General features: G+C 46.1%; 1 protein-coding gene across 2 annotated transcripts in view; it reads right to left on the bottom strand.

The window, feature by feature from the left end:
• Nucleotides 1-19,501, bottom strand: part of LOC135050309 (OX-2 membrane glycoprotein-like) — a 69,034-nt gene that overhangs the window by 12,381 nt on the left and 37,152 nt on the right. For both annotated transcript variants that reach the window (XM_063956712.1, XM_063956711.1), the window contains exons 4-5: nt 17,033-17,350; nt 2,493-2,753 (exon numbers count right to left, since the gene is read on the bottom strand). In XM_063956712.1, coding sequence (XP_063812782.1) covers nt 2,493-2,753; nt 17,033-17,350 — 579 coding nt within the window. The remainder of the gene's footprint in view (nt 1-2,492; nt 2,754-17,032; nt 17,351-19,501) is intronic.

The following is a 19,501-nucleotide window of genomic DNA, read 5'->3' on the forward strand; positions in this document are numbered from 1 at the left end:
CTCACAACAAAAGGCCGGTTATGGGTGTAGTAAATTGTGGGAACAGTTAGACGTGTAGGCAGTTGTCCAGTCTTCAGCATTTGTATATTCTAATGGGGGAGATTTATCAAGCCTTGGAAATAGATAAAGTGGAGAAGTTGCCCAAAGCAACCGATCGCCTCTACAGTAACGGTCCTTTATCTAGCACAGTCTATAAAGTGACAGATGCTGGTTGATTGACGTGAGAAACTTCTCCTCTTTATCTTTTGCAAGGGGGGAGATTGATACAGTCTTGGAGAGCTAAAGTGGAGAGAGTTACTTTGTGTTAGAAAAATGGCAGTTAGAAAATGATTGGTTTATACTTTATCGCTCTCCACTTTTATCTCACTGTGGGAGGGATGCACGATGAATGTGATGCATCCCAGCACTAACTGCATGCATATAAGCGTTTTCCTAACTCTGTGTGCATAAATATGAGGAGGAAGGAGGTGAAGAGGAGGAGAAGAGAGGATGAGGAAGGAGAAGAGAGGATGAGGAGGAGAAAGGAGAAGAGAAGGCAGGATGAGGACGGAGAAGAGGAAGAGGAATAAGATGGAGGAGGAAGGAGGGAGGATAAGAGAGGAGGAGGAGAATAGAAGGAGGAGAAGGAATAAGTAGAGTGGAGGAAAGAGAAAAGAGGAGGAACGAGGAGAAGGGAGGAGGAGGAAGAAGGAGAAGAAAGGAAGAGGAAGGATGAGGAGCTGTAATAAAACCGAAATTTAAAGTAAAAACATATTTTGGTAATGCCAGACAACAGTTTTATTATTTTTCATGAGCATTTGGGTGCAAGTTTCTTTGTGTTATTGAGCCACAGCTTTTGCCCCTTCCTGTTTTGCATTTTGGTTATGTATTTTATGTTATACTTCTGTTTCTGTAACCCTTGGCTTTTATGGGGTGCCCGGAGTCCACCCTTAAGGAGGGGGTACTTTTATGAACCACAAGCAGTGTTTCATTCCTGTTTGGTTTCTGTTCATGAATTTTATGTTATATTTCTGTTTGCATGCCAGGATTTCTCTTGTACTTGCTTAGAAGACTCTTGTTGGCCACCGGTGGTGAGTCTGTGTAACTGCAGCCTGTTTTCTATGTGTTAAGCCTCACCTGTCAGATATTTGGTCATTATGTGGTGAGTCTGTGTACTGCAGTCTGGCTCTTGTCTGTGTAGCCTCACCTGCCAGTATTTTGGCCATTACCTTGTGCCTGGCTTCCAGCCATCTTGAGTGGGGCGTGCTTTCCTTATTACCCAGCTAGCCCTGCAGTCCAGCGCCGGTGATAGAAGTTTGTTATGGTACCTGTATGTTCCAGTTCTTGGTTAGCTTCCTGCAAGCTTGTTCCTGGTCCCTGTCAGCAGCTTCCAGTGGAGCCTGTCTTCCTGCCTCTGGTGTGTTCCTGCATCCAGCTTGTGTACTCCAGTATCCTGTGTCCAGGTTCCAGAGTACGGTCTGAGGTGTCGTTTTCTGCTGTCCTCCGAGTTTGTCTTCAAGTGGAGTGGTCTGGTGTCCGAAGCCTCGGGGTTCCGGTCATTTCCTGCGCGCACCTTCCATGTTGTCGTGAGTAGCGGCTCTGCCGCACCTTACAGCTGAAGCCGTGTTCTTTTTATCTGTTTTTGTTTGAGTAATTTTGGCGGAGGCTTCCGCATAGCTGTCCTCGCCTTATTACGATGGGTTTGTATTTGGCAGTTGGTGGCATTACTTTGATTTGCTGTTGTCCCTGGCGGCCACGCCGCACATAAACTATTTTGTTATTTTCGGTATCCTTCTTCTTTGGTATCTTGTTGTTCTTAGTTACTTTCCCCTTGTTCTCTCTCTGTCTCAGTTAACGCCTTGTCACCTAGTAAGACTGGGGGGCATCGGAGTTCGGGCAGACCTAATCCGCCCATTCAAACGCGGCTGCCGTGGGCACAAGAAACCATAGTCTCGCAGGCATTTATCGACCACATGGAAGGACAACGGAGTCAGGGATTTCGTTAGGTATTGCTGTGTACCCCAGTTCTGTCGCAGCTTCACACATCTGTACTTGGAACTCTTCTGCTGCCACCCTATCTCCTGGGTTCCATGTACAAAGAACATAACACCTTGAGTGCATTTGAGGCTGATTCTGAGTCTTAAGACAGCGGCATTTCCCTGGTGCAGAGCCATGGATCTAATGTGCAAGCACTGCGAGGCCCACTTTGGCCTTCTTTAGATGATATACAGCTTGATGTGTCTTTAGAGTTTGCAACCTCTGCAGTGACACTTCCATAGCATGCCCATAAGACGGAGCATCTGTGTGTACCCGCATAGCGCAAGACATTTTCAAGACATTTCTGAGACTGTGCGCCTCAATCGCAACCGTGCCACCGTACACCCAGACTCTGGATGCTTGCGCCGTGGGAATTAGACTCGTCCAACTTTATGCGCTGCTGATAATACAGTATGTAGAAAAAAATCTATGTAAAATGTATAAGCTATATAAAATACAATGTAGAAAATACTTACTTTTTATCTCAGACACTTTGTGCGCGGTCTCCTTCCCTGCGTGAAGGACTCTGCATTGCATCGTGTCGCTCAGCTGACTGTCCGCAGCTTTTATCACTATCCAGCTGGTAACTGTTACCAGGCCGTCAGAGCTGCTCCCATTGGTGTAACCGCCACCTACGCCGGACCATGAAATCACAGGGAGAGGCCGCGCCCTGGCCACACAGGTGATGTTAAGGAAATCATTCCAGTGATCCTTGGACAAGGCCACGTTCAGAGGCTCTGGAAGAGAAATGGGGATTTCTGCATTGGATTCTTAATGGTCTCTGAGATCTGTTAGTGTAATCTGTTGAGTACATCTTGATGTCTCAATATTTAAAGCCAGGCTCAGCATCACCTGCTTATTTTACTAGCGGGACATTTTTTATACATGTAAGTTATGTTATGTAGGTAAATCACCAATTTTCCAACAACTTATTGTCCGGCATTTAATTCGGACATACAGGGTGGCCAATTTCAAACAAGGAAGATAAGACTATCGGTTCTCTTACCGGATGGGCGGTGTAAAACAGGGAGGGCAGCAGCATGAATTAGTCCCAATGGCGGAAACGGCTGAACCTCTCTAGCAGCAGCTATGGTCCGTACGCGCCTGATGTGCTAATTCCCCGATGGGGGGTGTCACCCTCACTAGCGGCGTCCGGCGGTGGTGGAAGGGCGTCTCCCTGCTCTAATGTTCTGTGCCTCTCTGCAATCTGAACATACTGCCCGTGGCTGTAAAAACTCGCACAAGGAAGGTCCAAAGGTTTTGGCGGTGCATAATTCGTGTGTCAGAGGTAACCATATGGTTTACTACCCGACCTCCATTAGTCTGGCAAAATTGATAATCCAGCACAGGGCTGAAATGGTATACGTTCTAGATACCGGCTGTCAGGATCCCAGCAGCTGGAATACCAAAACCGGAATCCTGACAGCTGTCAGAAAACAGACCCCGGAATCCAGAACAGATCAGAATCCCGACGCTGGAATCCCAAATGTATAGCCAGGAGGGTTAGGGTTTGGCTGTGAGGGGGTGTAGGTTTAGGCGCCACCTGGGGGGTTAGGCTTGGGGGGGTTAGGTTTAAGCTGTGGGAAGAGGGTGGATTAGGCCCCACCGAGGGTGGAGGTGCCACCTGGGGCATGGCCGTAACTAGGGGGGGCTATGGGGGGGCATATGACCTGGGCGCCGGATTGGAGGGGTCCTGCAATGGTCAGTTTAATCCCCCTAATACCCTCTCCGAGTCCCGATGCGCACAGGTACCTTAGAGCCGTCGGAGCAGCACAAGTCAGTCCAGGCTCTACTAGCTGCCGGCTACTGTGATGAAACTGAAAATAAACAACAGCTCCCAGAAGCCCTTACTGTGGGAGCTGTAGTTTACTTTCAGTTTCTTCAATGTGTATTCGTGGGTGCTGCCTGTTCTGCCCTAAGAGGGGGCACAGGGAACAAGTTTCCCCAGCCTCCCCCTGCTGCCTTAGATCACCGCAGCAGTGCACTATTGCACTGCTGAGCTGGAAAATGAATGACAGTCGGAGGTCCGAAAAGGGGCAGAGCTACACGGCACTGTACTCAGGGGCAGATTTATTATGCTCGGTGAAGTGATAAAGTGGAAGGTGATGAAGGACCAGCCAACCAGATCCTAAGGGGTCTATTCATGAAGCAGTGAAAAGAGTGGAGAAGTAAGCCTGTGGAGAAGTTGCCCATGGCAACCAATCAGCTGCTCCGTACAACTGTATAGTATGCAAATTATAAATGTTACGTCAATGCTGATTGGTTGCCATGGGCAACTTCTCCACTGGCTCACTTCTCCACACATTTCACTGATTCATGAATAGACCCCTAACTGTCATGTCACAGGCTGGGTTTGAAAAATGACAGTTAGGATCTGACTGGCTGGTCCTTTATCACCTTCTACTTTATCACTTCACCAAGCTTAATAAATCTGCCCCTCAGTGCCAGGCCAGCCAGCACCATGGAAGAGAGGAGGGGAGAAGAGCAGCAGCACACAGCACAGCCTAAATAGTGAGTGTGTTACAGTGAAGGGGCACTGTATGTGTGTATAACTACTATATATGTGTGTATGAATGTGTGCATGTGTGTGACTGTATGTGAATAGCTGCGTGACTACATTTCTGTATGCGTGCTTGTGTGTCACTGTATGTATGTATGTATGTATGTGTGACTATGTATGTATACAGGTGTGTGACTGTATGTATGTGAGTGAATGTATGCGTGCGTATATGTGTTTAGATGTGTGACAGTATGTATCAATATGTATCAATGTATGGGGTATTATTTCCTTTTTTACTTCATCTGTATCCCAAATGTCTAACTCATGGGCCCTACACATTGGTTGATATTACTGAAAGATCTGAACGATCTTGTTAATTAATGAACGAGATACCGTTCATATCTTTCAGTGTGGAGGCAGCAACGATGAACAATGTGCGGCCCCGCGCTCGTTCATCGCTGGTTCCCCGTCGCTTGTGCATGCAGGCCAATATGGACGATCTCGTCCATATTTGCATGCACTGCTATGAAGCCGGGTGACGGGGGGAGTGAAGAAACTTCACTCCCCCATCACTGCTCCCCCGCCGCCGGGTCGCCCGTCGGCCGTATCTGCCGTTGGGCAGCTAAGCGGCGGGTCGCATAGTGTGTAGGGCCCATCAGTCCAGCTAAATGTCAAGAAAAGAAGCTTTATAGCAGTTACCAGCCCTCTGCTCTTCTGGAGTTAGATATAGATATATAGATATAGATATATATATCTATATCTATATATCTATATATATATATATGGGTTGGGGTTACGTGGCCGGTACACGGTCAGCATACCGACGCCGGGATCCCGGCCGCCAGAATGCAGGTTCTATTCCCGCTCTATAGGTGTCGTGGACACCCATGAGTGGAAGATATCCGTTCAGATGGTCGACCATGTTATGGTCGACAGTCATTAGGTCGACCACTATTGGTCGACATTGACATGGACAACATGGACACATGGTCGACACATGAAAATGGTCGATACATGAAAAGGTCGACGTGAGTTTTTAAAAAATGTTATTTTCGGGAACTTTTCCATACTTTACGATCCACGTAGACTACAATTGGGAACGGTAAGCATGGCGAGCGAAGTGAGCCATGCGAGGGGACGCGGTGCACTAATTGGGGTTCCCCGTCACTTTACACAGAAAACGACACCCAAAAAGTGAAAAAACTCATGTCGACCTTTTCATGTGTCGACCATTTTCATGTGTCGACCATTTGCCCATGTTACGCAGAAAACGACACCCAAAAAGTGAAGAAAAAAAAAACCTCATGTCGACCCTTTCATGTGTCAACCTTTAATGTGTCGACCATTTTCATGTGTTGACAATTTGCCCATGTCGACCACGCCAATGTCGACCAATACTGGTCGACCTAATGACTGTCGACCATAACATGGTCGACCATTCATACCGGAACCGAGTGGAAATAGCCCCTGTTAGCTGGCGGCGGCATTGTCAGTCTTCGCACAAAGTTACACGTGGTGGTGCGGGTGGGGGGCACCTGATTACTGTCTTGCCCCGGGTGACAAAAATCCTAGTTTCGGCCCTGCCTGGGGGGGTTAGGTACTAATGGGGGAGGGTTAGGGTTAGGTTGCAGAAAGGGGGGGGGGTTAAGGCACAAAGGGGGGAGATTAGGGTTAGGCACTAAGAGGGGAGGGTTAGGCTGCGGGCAGGGAGGTTTAGGGGTGTGTGGGGGGGGGGGGGGGAGTTTAAATACCCACCTCGCCCCTGTCGGGATCTTGACCATCGGGATGCCGGCGTGTCAGAAAACCTGTACACATTTTGGCGTTGATGCGGAGTTGCACGCACATCTATTTTGCAGGGGATTGTTGCGTTTTTGGCAATGTGCACGCTCCTTAGTGCAACGCACGCACATACATGTGTTTTTGCAAGTCGTGTCCCCACTTGTGGCTGAAAAGACCTAAGTGAGGGGCAATGGTGCATTCCCATGTAGCCCAAATTTAGTGAGGGTGCGTTAAAAGCTTGTAAACTGAATTGTGGGCTGTGCTGCTCCGTCTTTTTCAGATCCCTTTCTTACACCGAGGATGAATGACATACGCACAGAAAATAATGGCAGCAATGACCCCAAGCCAGTCGCAGAGATGCTGACACTGCGGCATATGGGTAACTATCATCATTTACTTCTGTGCACCCAACATAAGAGCATATAAATATAAATATTGTAATTGCAGCCAATGTAAACAATGCTGAATTCGTGTTCTACCTGTGGGAAAATTGATATATTGGAAAATGATTTTAACGTATCCACTTGTGAGCTAGGCCATATCACTTCAATTTAAAACTCGCTATTGCCACCCTCTTTCCGAATCACCCCCACAAGGCTTTGCAGACATCCGAGATTTAAGGAAGTTTTTTTTTCTCATTTTTGCAACACCGTTGTGACTCTCCGCAGAACCGTGATCCCTCTGTCTTCCTGAGGAGCTGAGACTTGTCATTATTGTAATCAGCAATAAGGCAGCAGATTACCGAGTAATATTTGTTACTCCACTTATTCATTGAGAAAAATACATTAAAAGTGGACATATTCTCTAATAAATGTATCAGAAAATGCAGTCATGAAACAGATGGATATTAATTATGTTTAAGTCTACTTAAATATTTGTTCAATTGTGCATTTAAAAAAAGTATAGTAAATATCTGAAGAAAGAAATCAAAATGTGTTATTGTTAAGACCCCCTTCCTCTGCAGCCCTTAGGCACAGGCCCACTGTGTCCAATACTAAATCTGACTGAGCAGACAATTGTCCCTATTTTGTAAGGATGTGGCCACACAAAATGTGATCTGTGCTGACCACCAATGTACCTGTTTGGAGGAGGATCACTTGCAGGTCCTCACAAACTAATAATAATGATAACCTGCAACGGCATATTATTGGTTGAATGTATCTACGCCCCGCCCATTTATGCAAATATTTTGGAAATATTATGGTGCAATTACCTTGTATGATTACAAACAGATATAACCACATCTGATTGGCTGATTACCCCTTTGTGCAAATATTTTTGTGATATTGCTGCTGCTATCTTTTTGCACAATTACAATGGAATCAGTGATTATTCCGCAGTAGTAACGTATGTCAAGAATATAAATTGGAATCAGACGCTGCTTCGGTTATTTTACCAGGCAGCTGTTGGTATTGCAACAAAGTATAAACAGCGCTCTAGGAACAATGTTCAAGTGATGTGGGTAGGTGTCAATTGAGCATAAACTGATCACAATTTAATAATTACACATAAAAAAACATTTAATAAACACAATCAATTATAGGCCACTAAAAACAGTCACTGCTCATTTTGTATGTATAAAGTCTCTGGGCATAGATAATACAGTCCCGAAATTGGGTAGTAATGGACAATTCAAAAGCATGGGCGCTTGGCCCTATAGGGAAACACACTGATAATGCTGCAAACCAGCAGGGAAACGCGTTGATAATGCTGCAAACCAGCAGGGAAACGCACTGATAATGCTGCAAACCAGCAGGGAAACGCACTGATAATGCTGCAAAACAGCAGGGAAATGCTTTGATAATGCTGCAAACCAGCAGGGAAACGCATTGATAATGCTGCAAACCAGCAGGGAAACGCATTGATTAAGCTGCAAACCAGCTGGGAAACGCATTGATAAAGCTGCAAACCAGCAGGGAAACGCATTGATAATGCTGCAAACCAGCTGGGAAATGCATTGATAAAGCTACAAACCAGCAGGGAAACGTATTGATAATGCTGCAAACCAGCTGGGAAAGGCATTGATAAAGCTGCAAACCAGCAGGGAAACGCATTGATAAAGCTGCAAACCTGCAGGGAAACGTATTGATAATGCTGCAAACCAGCAGGGAAACGCACTGATAATGCTGCAAACCAGCAGGGAAACGCACTGATAATGCTGCAAAACAGCAGGGAAATGCTTTGATAATGCTGCAAACCAGCAGGGAAACGCATTGATAATGCTGCAAACCAGCAGGGAAACGCATTGATTAAGCTGCAAACCAGCTGGGAAACGCATTGATAAAGCTGCAAACCAGCAGGGAAACGCATTGATAATGCTGCAAACCAGCTGGGAAATGCATTGATAAAGCTACAAACCAGCAGGGAAACGTATTGATAATGCTGCAAACCAGCTGGGAAAGGCATTGATAAAGCTGCAAACCAGCAGGGAAACGCATTGATAAAGCTGCAAACCAGCAGGGAAACGTATTGATAATGCTGCAAACCAGCTGGGAAACGCATTGATAAAGCTGCAAACCAGCAGGGAAACGTATTGATAATGCTGCAAACCAGCTGGGAAACGCATTGATAAAGCTGCAAACCAGCAGGGAAACTCATTGATAAAGCTGCAAACCAGCAGGGAAACGTATTGATAATGCTGCAAACCAGCAGGGAAATGCATTAATAAAGCTGCAAACCAGCAGGGAAACGTATTGATAATGCTGCAAACCAGCTGGGAAACGCATTGATAAAGCTGCAAACCAGCTGGGAAACGCAATGATAAAGCTGCAAACCAGCAGGGAAACGCGTTGATAATGCTGCAAACCAGCAGGGAAATGCATTGATAATGCTGCAAACCAGCAGGGAAAAGCATTGATAAAGCTGCAAACCAGCAGGGAAACGCATTGATAAAGCTGCAAACCAGCAAGGAAACACGTTGATAATGCTGCAAACCAGCAGGGAAACGCATTTAAATGCTGCAAACCAGCAGGAAAATGCATTGATAAAGCTGCAAACCATCAGGTAAACGCATTGATAATGCTGCAAACCAGCAGGGAAACGCATTGATAAAGCTGCAAACCAGCAGGGAAATGCATTGATAATGCTGCAAACCAGCAGGGAAACGCATTGATAAAGCTGCAAACCAGCAGGGAAACGCATTGATAAAGCTGCAAACCAGCAGGGAAATGTATTTATAAAGCTGCAAACCAGCAGGGAAACGCGTTGATAATGCTGCAAACCAGCAGGGAAACGCACTGATAATGCTGCATACCAGCAGGGAAACGCTTTGATAATGCTGCAAATCAGCAGGGAAACGCATTGATAAAGCTGCAAACCAGCAGGGAAACGTATTGATAATGCTGCAAACCAGCTGGGAAACGCATTGATAAAGCTGCAAACCAGCAGGGAAACGCGTTGATAATGCTGCAAACCAGCAGGGAAACGCATTGATAATGCTGCAAACCAGCAGGGAAACGCATTGATAAAGCTGCAAACCAGCAGGGAAACGCATTGATAATGCTGCAAACCAGCAGGGAAACGCATTGATAATGCTGCTAACCAGCAGGGAAACGCATTAATAATGCTGCAAAACAGCAGGGAAACACATTGATAAAGCTGCAAACCAGCAGGGAAACATATTGATAATGCTGCAAACCAGCTGGGAAACGCATTGATAAAGCTGCAAACCAGCAGGGAAACGCATTGATAATGCTGCAAACCAGCGGGAAAATGCATTGATAACGCTGCAAACCAGTAGGGAAACGCATTGATAATGCTGCAAACCAGCAGGGAAACGCATTGATAATGCTGCAAACCAGCAGTTGATAATGCTGCAAAACACCAGGGAAACGCATTTAAATGCTGCAAACCAGCTGGGAAATGCATTGATAAAGGTGCAAACCAGCAGGTAAACGCATTGATAATGCTGCAAACTAGCAGGGAAACGCATTGATAAAGCTGCAAACCAGCAGGGAAACGCATTGATAAAGCTGCAAACCAGCAGGGAAACGTATTGTTAATGCTGCAAACCAGCAGGGAAACGCATTGATAAAGCTGCAAACCAGCAGGGAAATGCATTTATAAAGCTGCAAACCAGCAGGGAAACGTGTTGATAATGCTGCAAACCAGCAGGGAAACGCACTGGTAATGCTGCATACAAGCAGGGAAACGCTTTGATAATGCTGCAAATCAGCAGGGAAACGCATTGATAAAGCTGAAAACAAGCAGGGAAACGTATTGTTAATGCTGCAAACCAGCAGGGAAACGCATTGATAAAGCTGCAAACCAGCAGGGAAATACACTTAGAAAGCTGCAAACCAGCAGGGAAACGTGTTGATAATGCTGCAAACCAGCAGGGAAATGCACTGATAATGCTGCAAACCAGCAGGGAAACGCACTGATAATGCTGCAAACCAGCAGGGAAACGCATTGATAAAGCTGCAAACCAGCAGGGAAACGTATTGATAATGCTGCAAACCAGCAGGGAAACGCATTTAAATGCTGCAAACCAGCAGGGAAATGCATTGATAAAGGTGCAAACCATCAGGTAAACGCATTGATAAAGCTGCAAACCAGCAGGGAAACGCATTGATAATGCTGCAAACCAGCAGGAAAACGCATTGATAAAGCTGCAAACCAGCAGGGAAACACATTGATAAAGCTGAAAACCAGCAGGGAAATGCGTTTATAAAGCTGCAAACCAGCAGGGAAACGCGTTGATAATGCTGCAAACCAGCAGGGAAACGCACTGATAATGCTGCATATCAGCAGGGAAACGCTTTGATGATGCTGCAAATCAGCAGGGAAACGCATTGATAAAGCTGCAAACCAGCAGGGAAACGCATTGATAATGCTGCAAACCAGCAGGGAAACGCATTAATAAAGCTGCAAACCAGCAGGGAAACGCATTGATAAAGCTGCAAACCAGCAGGGAAACGCATTGATAAAGCTGCAAACCAGCAGGGAAACGTATTGATAATTCTGCAAACCAGCAGGGAAACGCATTGATAAAGCTGCAAACCAGCTGGGAAATGCAATGATAAAGCTGCAAACCAGCAGGGAAACACGTTGATAATGCTGCAAACCAGCAGGGAAATGCATTGATAATGCTGCAAACCAGCAGGAAAACGCATTGATAAAGCTGCAAACCAGCAGGGAAATGCGTTGATAATGCTGCAAACCAGCTGGGAAATGCAATGATAAAGCTGCAAACCAGCAGGGAAACGCGTTGATAATGCTGCAAACCAGCAGGGAAATGCATTGATAATGCTGCAAACCAGCAGGGAAACGCATTGATAAAGCTGCAAACCAGCAGGGATACGCATTGATAAAGCTGCAAACCAGCAGGGAAACGCATTGATAATGCTGCAAATCAGCAGGGAAACGCATTTAAATGCGGCAAACCATCAGGTAAACGCACTGATAATGCTGCAAACCAGCAGGGAAATGTATTGATAAAGCTGCAAACCAGCAGGGAAATGCATTGATAATGCTGCAAACCAGCAGGAAAACGCATTGATAAAGCTGCAAACCAGCAGGGAAACACATTGATAAAGCTGCAAACCAGCAGGGAAATGCCTTTATAAAGCTGCAAACCAGCAGGGAAACGCGTTGATAATGCTGCAAACTAGCAGGGAAACACACTGATAATGCTGCATACCAGCAGGGAAACGCTTTGATAATGCTGCATATCAGCAGGGAAACGCATTGATAAAGCTGCAAACCAGCAGGGAAACGCATTGATAATGCTGCAAACCAGCAGGGAAACGCATTGATAAAGCTGCAAACCAGCATGGAAACGTATTGATAATGCAGCAAACCAGCTGGGAAACGCATTCATAAAGCTGCAAACCAGCAGGGAAACGCGTTGATAATGTTGCAAACCAGCAGGGAAACGTGTTGATAATGCTGCAAACCAGCAGGGAAACGCATTGATAATGCTACAAACTAGCAGGGAAACGCAATGATAAAGCTGCAAACCAGCAGGGAAACGCATTGATAATGCTGCAAACCGGCAGGAAAACGCATTGATAAAGCTGCAAACCAGCAGGGAAACGCATTGATAAAGCTGCAAACCAGCAGGGAAACGCGTTGATAATGCTGCAAACCAGCAGGGAAACACATTTAAATGCTGTAAACCAGCAGGGAAACGCATTGATAATGCTGCAAACCAGCAGGGAAATGCATTGATAAAGCTGCAAACCAGCAGGGAAACGTATTGTTAATGCTGCAAACCAGCAGGGAAACGCATTGATAAAGCTGCAAACCAGCAGGGAAATGCATTTATAAAGCTGCAAACCAGCAGGGAAACGCGTTGATAATGCTGCAAACCAGCAGGGAAACGCACCGATAATGCTGCAAACCAGCAGGGAAATGCTTTGATAATGCTGCAAACCAGCAGGGAAATGCTTTGATAATGCTGCAAACCAGCAGGGAAATGCATTGATAAAGCTGCAAACCAGCAGGGAAACACATTGATAACGCTGCAAACCAGCAGGGAAACGCATTGATAAAGCAGCAAACCAGCAGGGAAACGTATTGATAATGCTGCAAACCAGCTGGGAAACGTATTGATAAAGCTGCAAACCAGCAGGGAAACGCGTTGATAATGCTGCAAACCAGCAGGGAAATGCTTTGATAATACTGCAAACCAGCAGGGAAATGCATTGATAATGCTGCAAACCAGCTGGGAAATGCAATGATAAAGCTGCAAACCAGCAGGGAAACATGTTGATAATGCTGCAAACCAGCAGGGAAACGCATTGCTAAAGCTGCAAACCAGCAGGGAAACGCATTGATAAAGCTGCAAACCAGCAGGGAAACGCATTGATAATGCTGCATACCAGCAGGGAAATGCATTGATAAAGCTGCAAACCAGCAGGGAAACGTATTGTTAATGCTGCAAACCAGCAGGGAAACGCATTGATAAAGCTGCAAACAAGCAGGGAAATGCATTTATAAAGCTGCAAACCAGCAGGGAAACGCGTTGATAATGCTGCAAACCAGCAGGGAAACGCACCGATAATGCTGCAAACCAGCAGGGAAATGCTTTGATAATGCTGCAAACCAGCAGGGAAACGCATTGATAAAGCTGCAAACCAGCAGGGAAACACATTGATAATGCTGCAAACCAGCAGGGAAACACATTGATAATGCTGCAAACCAGCAGGGAAACGCATTGATAAAGCAGCAAACCAGCAGGGAAACGTATTGATAATGCTGCAAACCAGCTGGGAAACGTATTGATAAAGCTGCAAACCAGCAGGGAAACGCGTTGAAAATGCTGCAAACAAGCAGGGAAATGCATTGATAATACTGCAAACCAGCAGGGAAACGCATTGATAAAGCTGCAAACCAGCAGGGAAACGCGTTGATGATGCTGCAAACCAGCAGGGAAACGCACTGATAATGCTGCATACCAGCAGGGAAACGCTTTGATAATGCTGCAAATCAGCAGGGAAACGCATTGATAAAGCTGCAAACCAGCAGGGAAACGTATTGATAATGCTGCAAACCAGCTGGGAAACGCATTGATAAAGCTGCAAACCAGCTGGGAAACGCATTGATAAAGCTGCAAACCAGCAGGGAAACGCGTTGATAATGCTGCAAACCAGCAGGGAAACACATTGATAATGCTGCAAACCAGCAGGGAAACGCATTGATAAAGCTGCAAACCAGCAGGGAAACGCATTGATAATGCTGCAAACCAGCAGGAAAACGCATTGATAAAGCTGCAAACCAGCAGGGAAACGCATTGATAAAGCTGCAAACCAGCAGGGAAACGCGTTGATAATGCTGCAAACCAGCAGGGAAACACATTTAAATGCTGTAAACCAGCAGGGAAACGCATTGATAATGCTGCAAACCAGCAGGGAAATGCATTGATAAAGCTGCAAACCAGCAGGGAAACGTATTTTTAATGCTGCAAACCAGCAGGGAAACGCATTGATAAAGCTGCAAACCAGCAGGGAAATGCATTTATAAAGCTGCAAACCAGCAGGGAAACGCGTAGATAATGCTGCAAACCAGCAGGGAAACACACCGATAATGCTGCAAACCAGCAGGGAAATGCTTTGATAATGCTGCAAACCAGCAGGGAAACGCATTGATAAAGCTGCAAACCAGCAGGGAAACGTATTGTTAATGCTGCAAACCAGCAGGGAAACGCATTGATAAAGCTGCAAACCAGCAGGGAAATGCATTTATAGAGCTGCAAACCAGCAGGGAAACGCACTGATAATGCTGCAAACCAGCAGGGAAACGCTTTGATAATGCTGCAAACCAGCAGGGAAACGCACTGATAATGCTGCAAACCAGCTGGGAAATGCTTTGATAATGCTGCAAACCAGCAGGGAAACGCATTGATAAAGCTGCAAACCAGCAGGGAAACGCATTGATAAAGCTGCAAACCAGCAGGGAAACGCGTTGATAATGCTGCAAACCAGCAGGGAAATGCATTTAAATGCTACAAACCAGCAGGGAAATGCATTGATAAAGCTGCAAACCAGCAGGGAAATGCATTGACAATGCTGCGAACCAGCAGGGAAACGCATTGATAAAGCTGAAAACCAGCAGGGAAACGTATTGTTAATGCTGCAAACCAGCAGGGAAACACATTGATAAAGCTGCAAACCAGTAGGAAAATGCATTTATAAAGCTGCAAACCAGCAGGGAAAAGAACTGATAATGCTGCAAACCAGCAGGGAAACGCTTTGGTAATGCTGCAAACTAGCAGGGAAACGCTTTGGTAATGCTGCAAACTAGCAGGGAAACGCATTGATAAAGCTGCAAACCAGCAGGGAAACACATTGATAATGCTGCAAACCAGCAGGGAAACGCATTGATAAAGCTGCAAACCAGCAGGGAAACGTATTGATAATGCTGCAAACCAGCTGGGAAACGCATTGATAAAGCTGCAAACCAGCAGGGAAACGCGTTGATAATGCTGCAAACCAGCAGGGAAACGCATTGATAATGCTGCAAACCAGCAGGGAAACGCATTGATAAAGCTGCAAACCAGCAGGGAAACGCATTGATAATGCTGCAAACCAGCAGGAAAACGCATTGATAAAGCTGCAAACCAGCAGGGAAACACATTTATAAAGCTGCAAACCAGCAGGGAAACGCATTGATAATGCTGCAAACCAGCAGGGAAACGCACTGATAAAGCTGCAAACCAGCAGGGAAAAGCATTGAAAATGCTGCAAATCATCATTCCAGTAACATTATGTTTTTGTATCAAAGGCCAATTAAGTATAAGTAAAATGAAGTGTGTAAATTATTAGGAGCCTCTATAGCAGGCTTTTTCAACCAGTGTGCCGTGGCACACTAGTGTGCCGCGACCAGTTGCAAGGTGTGCCGCGGAGCCAGAGCAGCTTCCTGCACCTTCAGAGTGAACTGTTGGCCCAGGCTCTTCTTAGAGAATCATTCATGCTCCGGCTGTGACCTGTGCCTTGATGACGCGGCGGTGTGATATCATGAGTCACGGCCACCGCATCTCACCACCCACCCAGCCAGCCCACCCGCCTGCATACACATCTTCCAATTTCCGCCTGCTTACAAAGATGTCTTTGCCCACCCACATCCACACCTGCCCGACCGCCCGTTGCTCAGTGTTCACAGCAATCCACTATGAACAACCTCCGCCACTGAGGGACAGGGAGGAGGACAGCTGACTGGTAGGGGCTAATATTTGTTATGTTATTTCTCCTGTGGGGAGCAATAGGATTTATGTGAGGAGAAATGTGATTGATTTATATGTGAGCAACATGATTTATGTGGGGAGCAATGTGATTGATTTATGTGGGGAGCAATGTGATTGATTTATGTGGGGAGCAATGTGATTGATTTATGTGGGGAGCAATAGAATTTATGTAAGAAGCAACATGATTTATGTGGGGAGCAAAGGCATTGTTTTTTTCTGTGTAGGCCAATGTATGTGTGGCTTTTTTATTACTGTGAGGGCCAATGTGTGTTTTTTGGGGAGTTTTCCGTGGGGAATGGATGGTGTGCCTTTGCAATTTTAAAACATTGTTCGGTGTGCCGCGAGTAAAAAAAGGTAGAAAATCACTGCTCTATAGTCATTACTTTACAATGTGAGCATTAAGATCAAATGCTAAAATAAATTTACGCACAAATCATCTGTATCGCTCCAGCTGGGGCTCATGGGGGTCATTCCGAGTTGTTCGCTCGCAAGCGGATTTTAGCAGATTTGCTCATGCTAAGCCGCCGCCTACTGGGAGTGAATCTTAGCATCTTAAAATTGCGAACGATGTATTCGCAATATTGCGATTACACACCTCGTAGCAGTTTCTGAGTAGCTTCAGACTTACTCGGCATCTGCGATCAGTTCAGTGCTTGTCGTTCCTGGTTTGACGTCACAAACACTCCCAGCGTTCGCCCAGACACTCCTCCGTTTCTCCAGCCACTCCTGCGTTTTTTCCGGAAACGGTAGCGTTTTTTTCCACACGCCCATAAAACGGCCTGTTTCCGCCCAGTAACACCCATTTCCTGTCAATCACATTACGATCGCCAGACCGATGAAAAAGCCGTGAGTAAAATTCCTAACTGCATAGCAAATTTACTTGGCGCAATCGCAGTGCGGACATTGCGCATGCGCATTAAGCGGAAAATCGCTGCGATGCGAAGATTTTTACCGAGCGAACAACTCGGAATGAGGGCCAATATCAGTTGATTTATGCTTCTTGCAAGACCAAATAAAACGCTAATGTAAATAAAACTTCTTATACTACTTACCGTAGATGTGTAGAGTGGTTTTCCCTGTAGAAGAACCGGAAGGGTATGAGTTGAAGATACACTGATAGTCTCCTTCATCGCTAACTTTGGATGTCCGTATGGTGATTGCCGTCACATTCAGACCCGCCATAGTCATGTTATATACGTTTTCATATTCGGGAAATATAAATGTCTGTTTGCCGGTGTAGTACGTTGCTACGTTTCTCCCGTCCTTCTGCCATGACACCTGTTTGACATCATATTTGCCCTGAAGAAGGCACTTCAATGTTACGGCCTCACCAAGTCTGACATTATGGTGTTTTTCAATTAGCACAGGACCTAGAATGTACAAGCAATAATGACTTGAATATATCTTGTCATCTTGATTTATTTTCCCTACTCAACTATTGATTAAAAAATACACATTTTTTTAAAGATATTCCCCAAAATTGATTGCATCCCACCCACAAGCATATTACTCCTTCAAATTTCTAGTAACTAAGGGGAGATTCGTTAAATCTTGGAGTGAAATAAAGTGGAGAGAGATAAAATACCAAACAATCAGTTTCTAACCGTCATTTTACAGAAACTTAGGAGCTGATTGGTTGGTAGTTTGGGGTCTATTCATGGGGTTCAGTATGATTTCCCGATGGACGGGATGCCGGTGGTCAGGATACCAACAGCCCCCCCATCCATCAGAAACCCGACAGCCCCCTCTAAAGTACCCTAACACCCCTCTGCCCCCTACCCTAACCCTCCCTTGTGGGTGACTAAACCTAACCCTCCCGGGTGGTGCCTAACACTCCCTTCCCTGCTGCCTAAACCTAACCTCCCCTTCTATGTGCCTAACCCTAACCCTCCCATCCTGGTACCTAACCCTAACCTTCCCGGCCCTGCACCCTAATCCCCTTCTCTGGCCAAAACCTTCCCCCATGGCAGGACTCCAGTGCATCCCGCTGAATGGACATTCGGGATTCCGGCTGTCAGTATTGTGAAGCCGGTATCCCATGCGGTGTCGGTATCTAGACACTGGGATTGTTGTATCCTTCAGGATACCGGCATCTATATATCGACTGCCGGAATCCTGTCCGTAGGGAAGCTAACTGCTTCCCCTATTCATGTACATATGTCTATATGAATTCCTTCTTTTCTCTATATATTGCATTGGTTCGATGCAATATATAGCTATGTTAACCACTTGCCTGGTGTGGTCACTTCAGACACAACCACTCTAGGCTGGGCTTTCCCTGACATGGTCACATCTGATGCAACCAGTCAGAAAGCCCACTGTGCGGCTACTGGAAGATAATCTTCCAGCAGCTGCTGCTCTCAGAAGGATTCGCGGTCCCTCAGGTTCCCTCCCCCAGTGCTTGCCATGCACCGCCGATCCCGCAGCTGCAGACATTAGCAGCTGCTGGGGAAATGCAATAGTAGTCTCCCTTACCTTGCCTTTTCCCTGCGGCTGGGATACGGTCGTTAGGTCAACACCACGTAGGTCGACAGTCATTAGGTCGACCACTATAGGTCAACATGCATTAGGTCGACATGATCATTAGGTCGACATGTGCTAGGTCGGCAGCTAGTGGCTGCTTGGATATAAAGGGAGCGGAGCATGTGCCGGGTAGAGAGCAGAGAAGTACTCAGCTACTCTGCCTTTTCGCACTGCAGTTCAGATTACGCCAGAGAAGCAGAGAGCTGAGCTTTCCATCCTTTAATGAATCGCACTCACCATACTAAAGTATCACGCGGTGGGGGTGCTACTGGAGTAGTCAGGAACTTCTCCACAGAAACAGCTTGTGAATAGAACAAACAGAGAAAAACCCTGTTTTCAGCAAAACAGCGCTTTTCTCTGCTCCATGAATAGGGGATGCGGTCAAGATGCCGCCTGTCGGGATACTGGTAGTCGTAATACTGAAGCCGGGATCCCGACACCATTCAGAATCCAGACATCGGAACTCCGACTGGGCCAGGAGACCGACGCCGGCACTCTGACAGATGGAACCCTGACCATAGGCATACATGCAATCTTAAATTTGGTCCCAGGGGAGGGGGGTTAGGTTTAGGCGGGGGTGGGAGGGTTAGGTTTAGGTAGTGGGGTGGCACCTCTGTGGGGGGGTTAGGGTTAGGCACAAAGGGGGGAGGTTAGGGTTAGGCTGCGAGAAGGGAGGGTTAGGTGGATGGGGAGAGGGGAGAACACCCCTTACTAACCCCTGTCAGTCTTTTTTGCGTCGGGATCCCACATCGGTATTATGATAGATGGCATACCGTGCGCTGGGATCTCGTACTGATTCAATGAATAGACCCCTTTATCTCGCTACACTTTATCTTTCTCTAAGCTTTGATAAATCTCCCCTTTACCTCTCCAAGATTTGATAGATATATTATATAATAGATATTATATTAGATATAATAGATATAAATATTATATAATATAGAAATATTATTTACCTCTCTGTGACTGTCCAACACTTAATGCATTGTCCAGACATC

This window comes from Pseudophryne corroboree, chromosome 2 (genome assembly GCF_028390025.1).
Source record: "Pseudophryne corroboree isolate aPseCor3 chromosome 2, aPseCor3.hap2, whole genome shotgun sequence".
NCBI lineage: Eukaryota > Metazoa > Chordata > Amphibia > Anura > Myobatrachidae > Pseudophryne > Pseudophryne corroboree.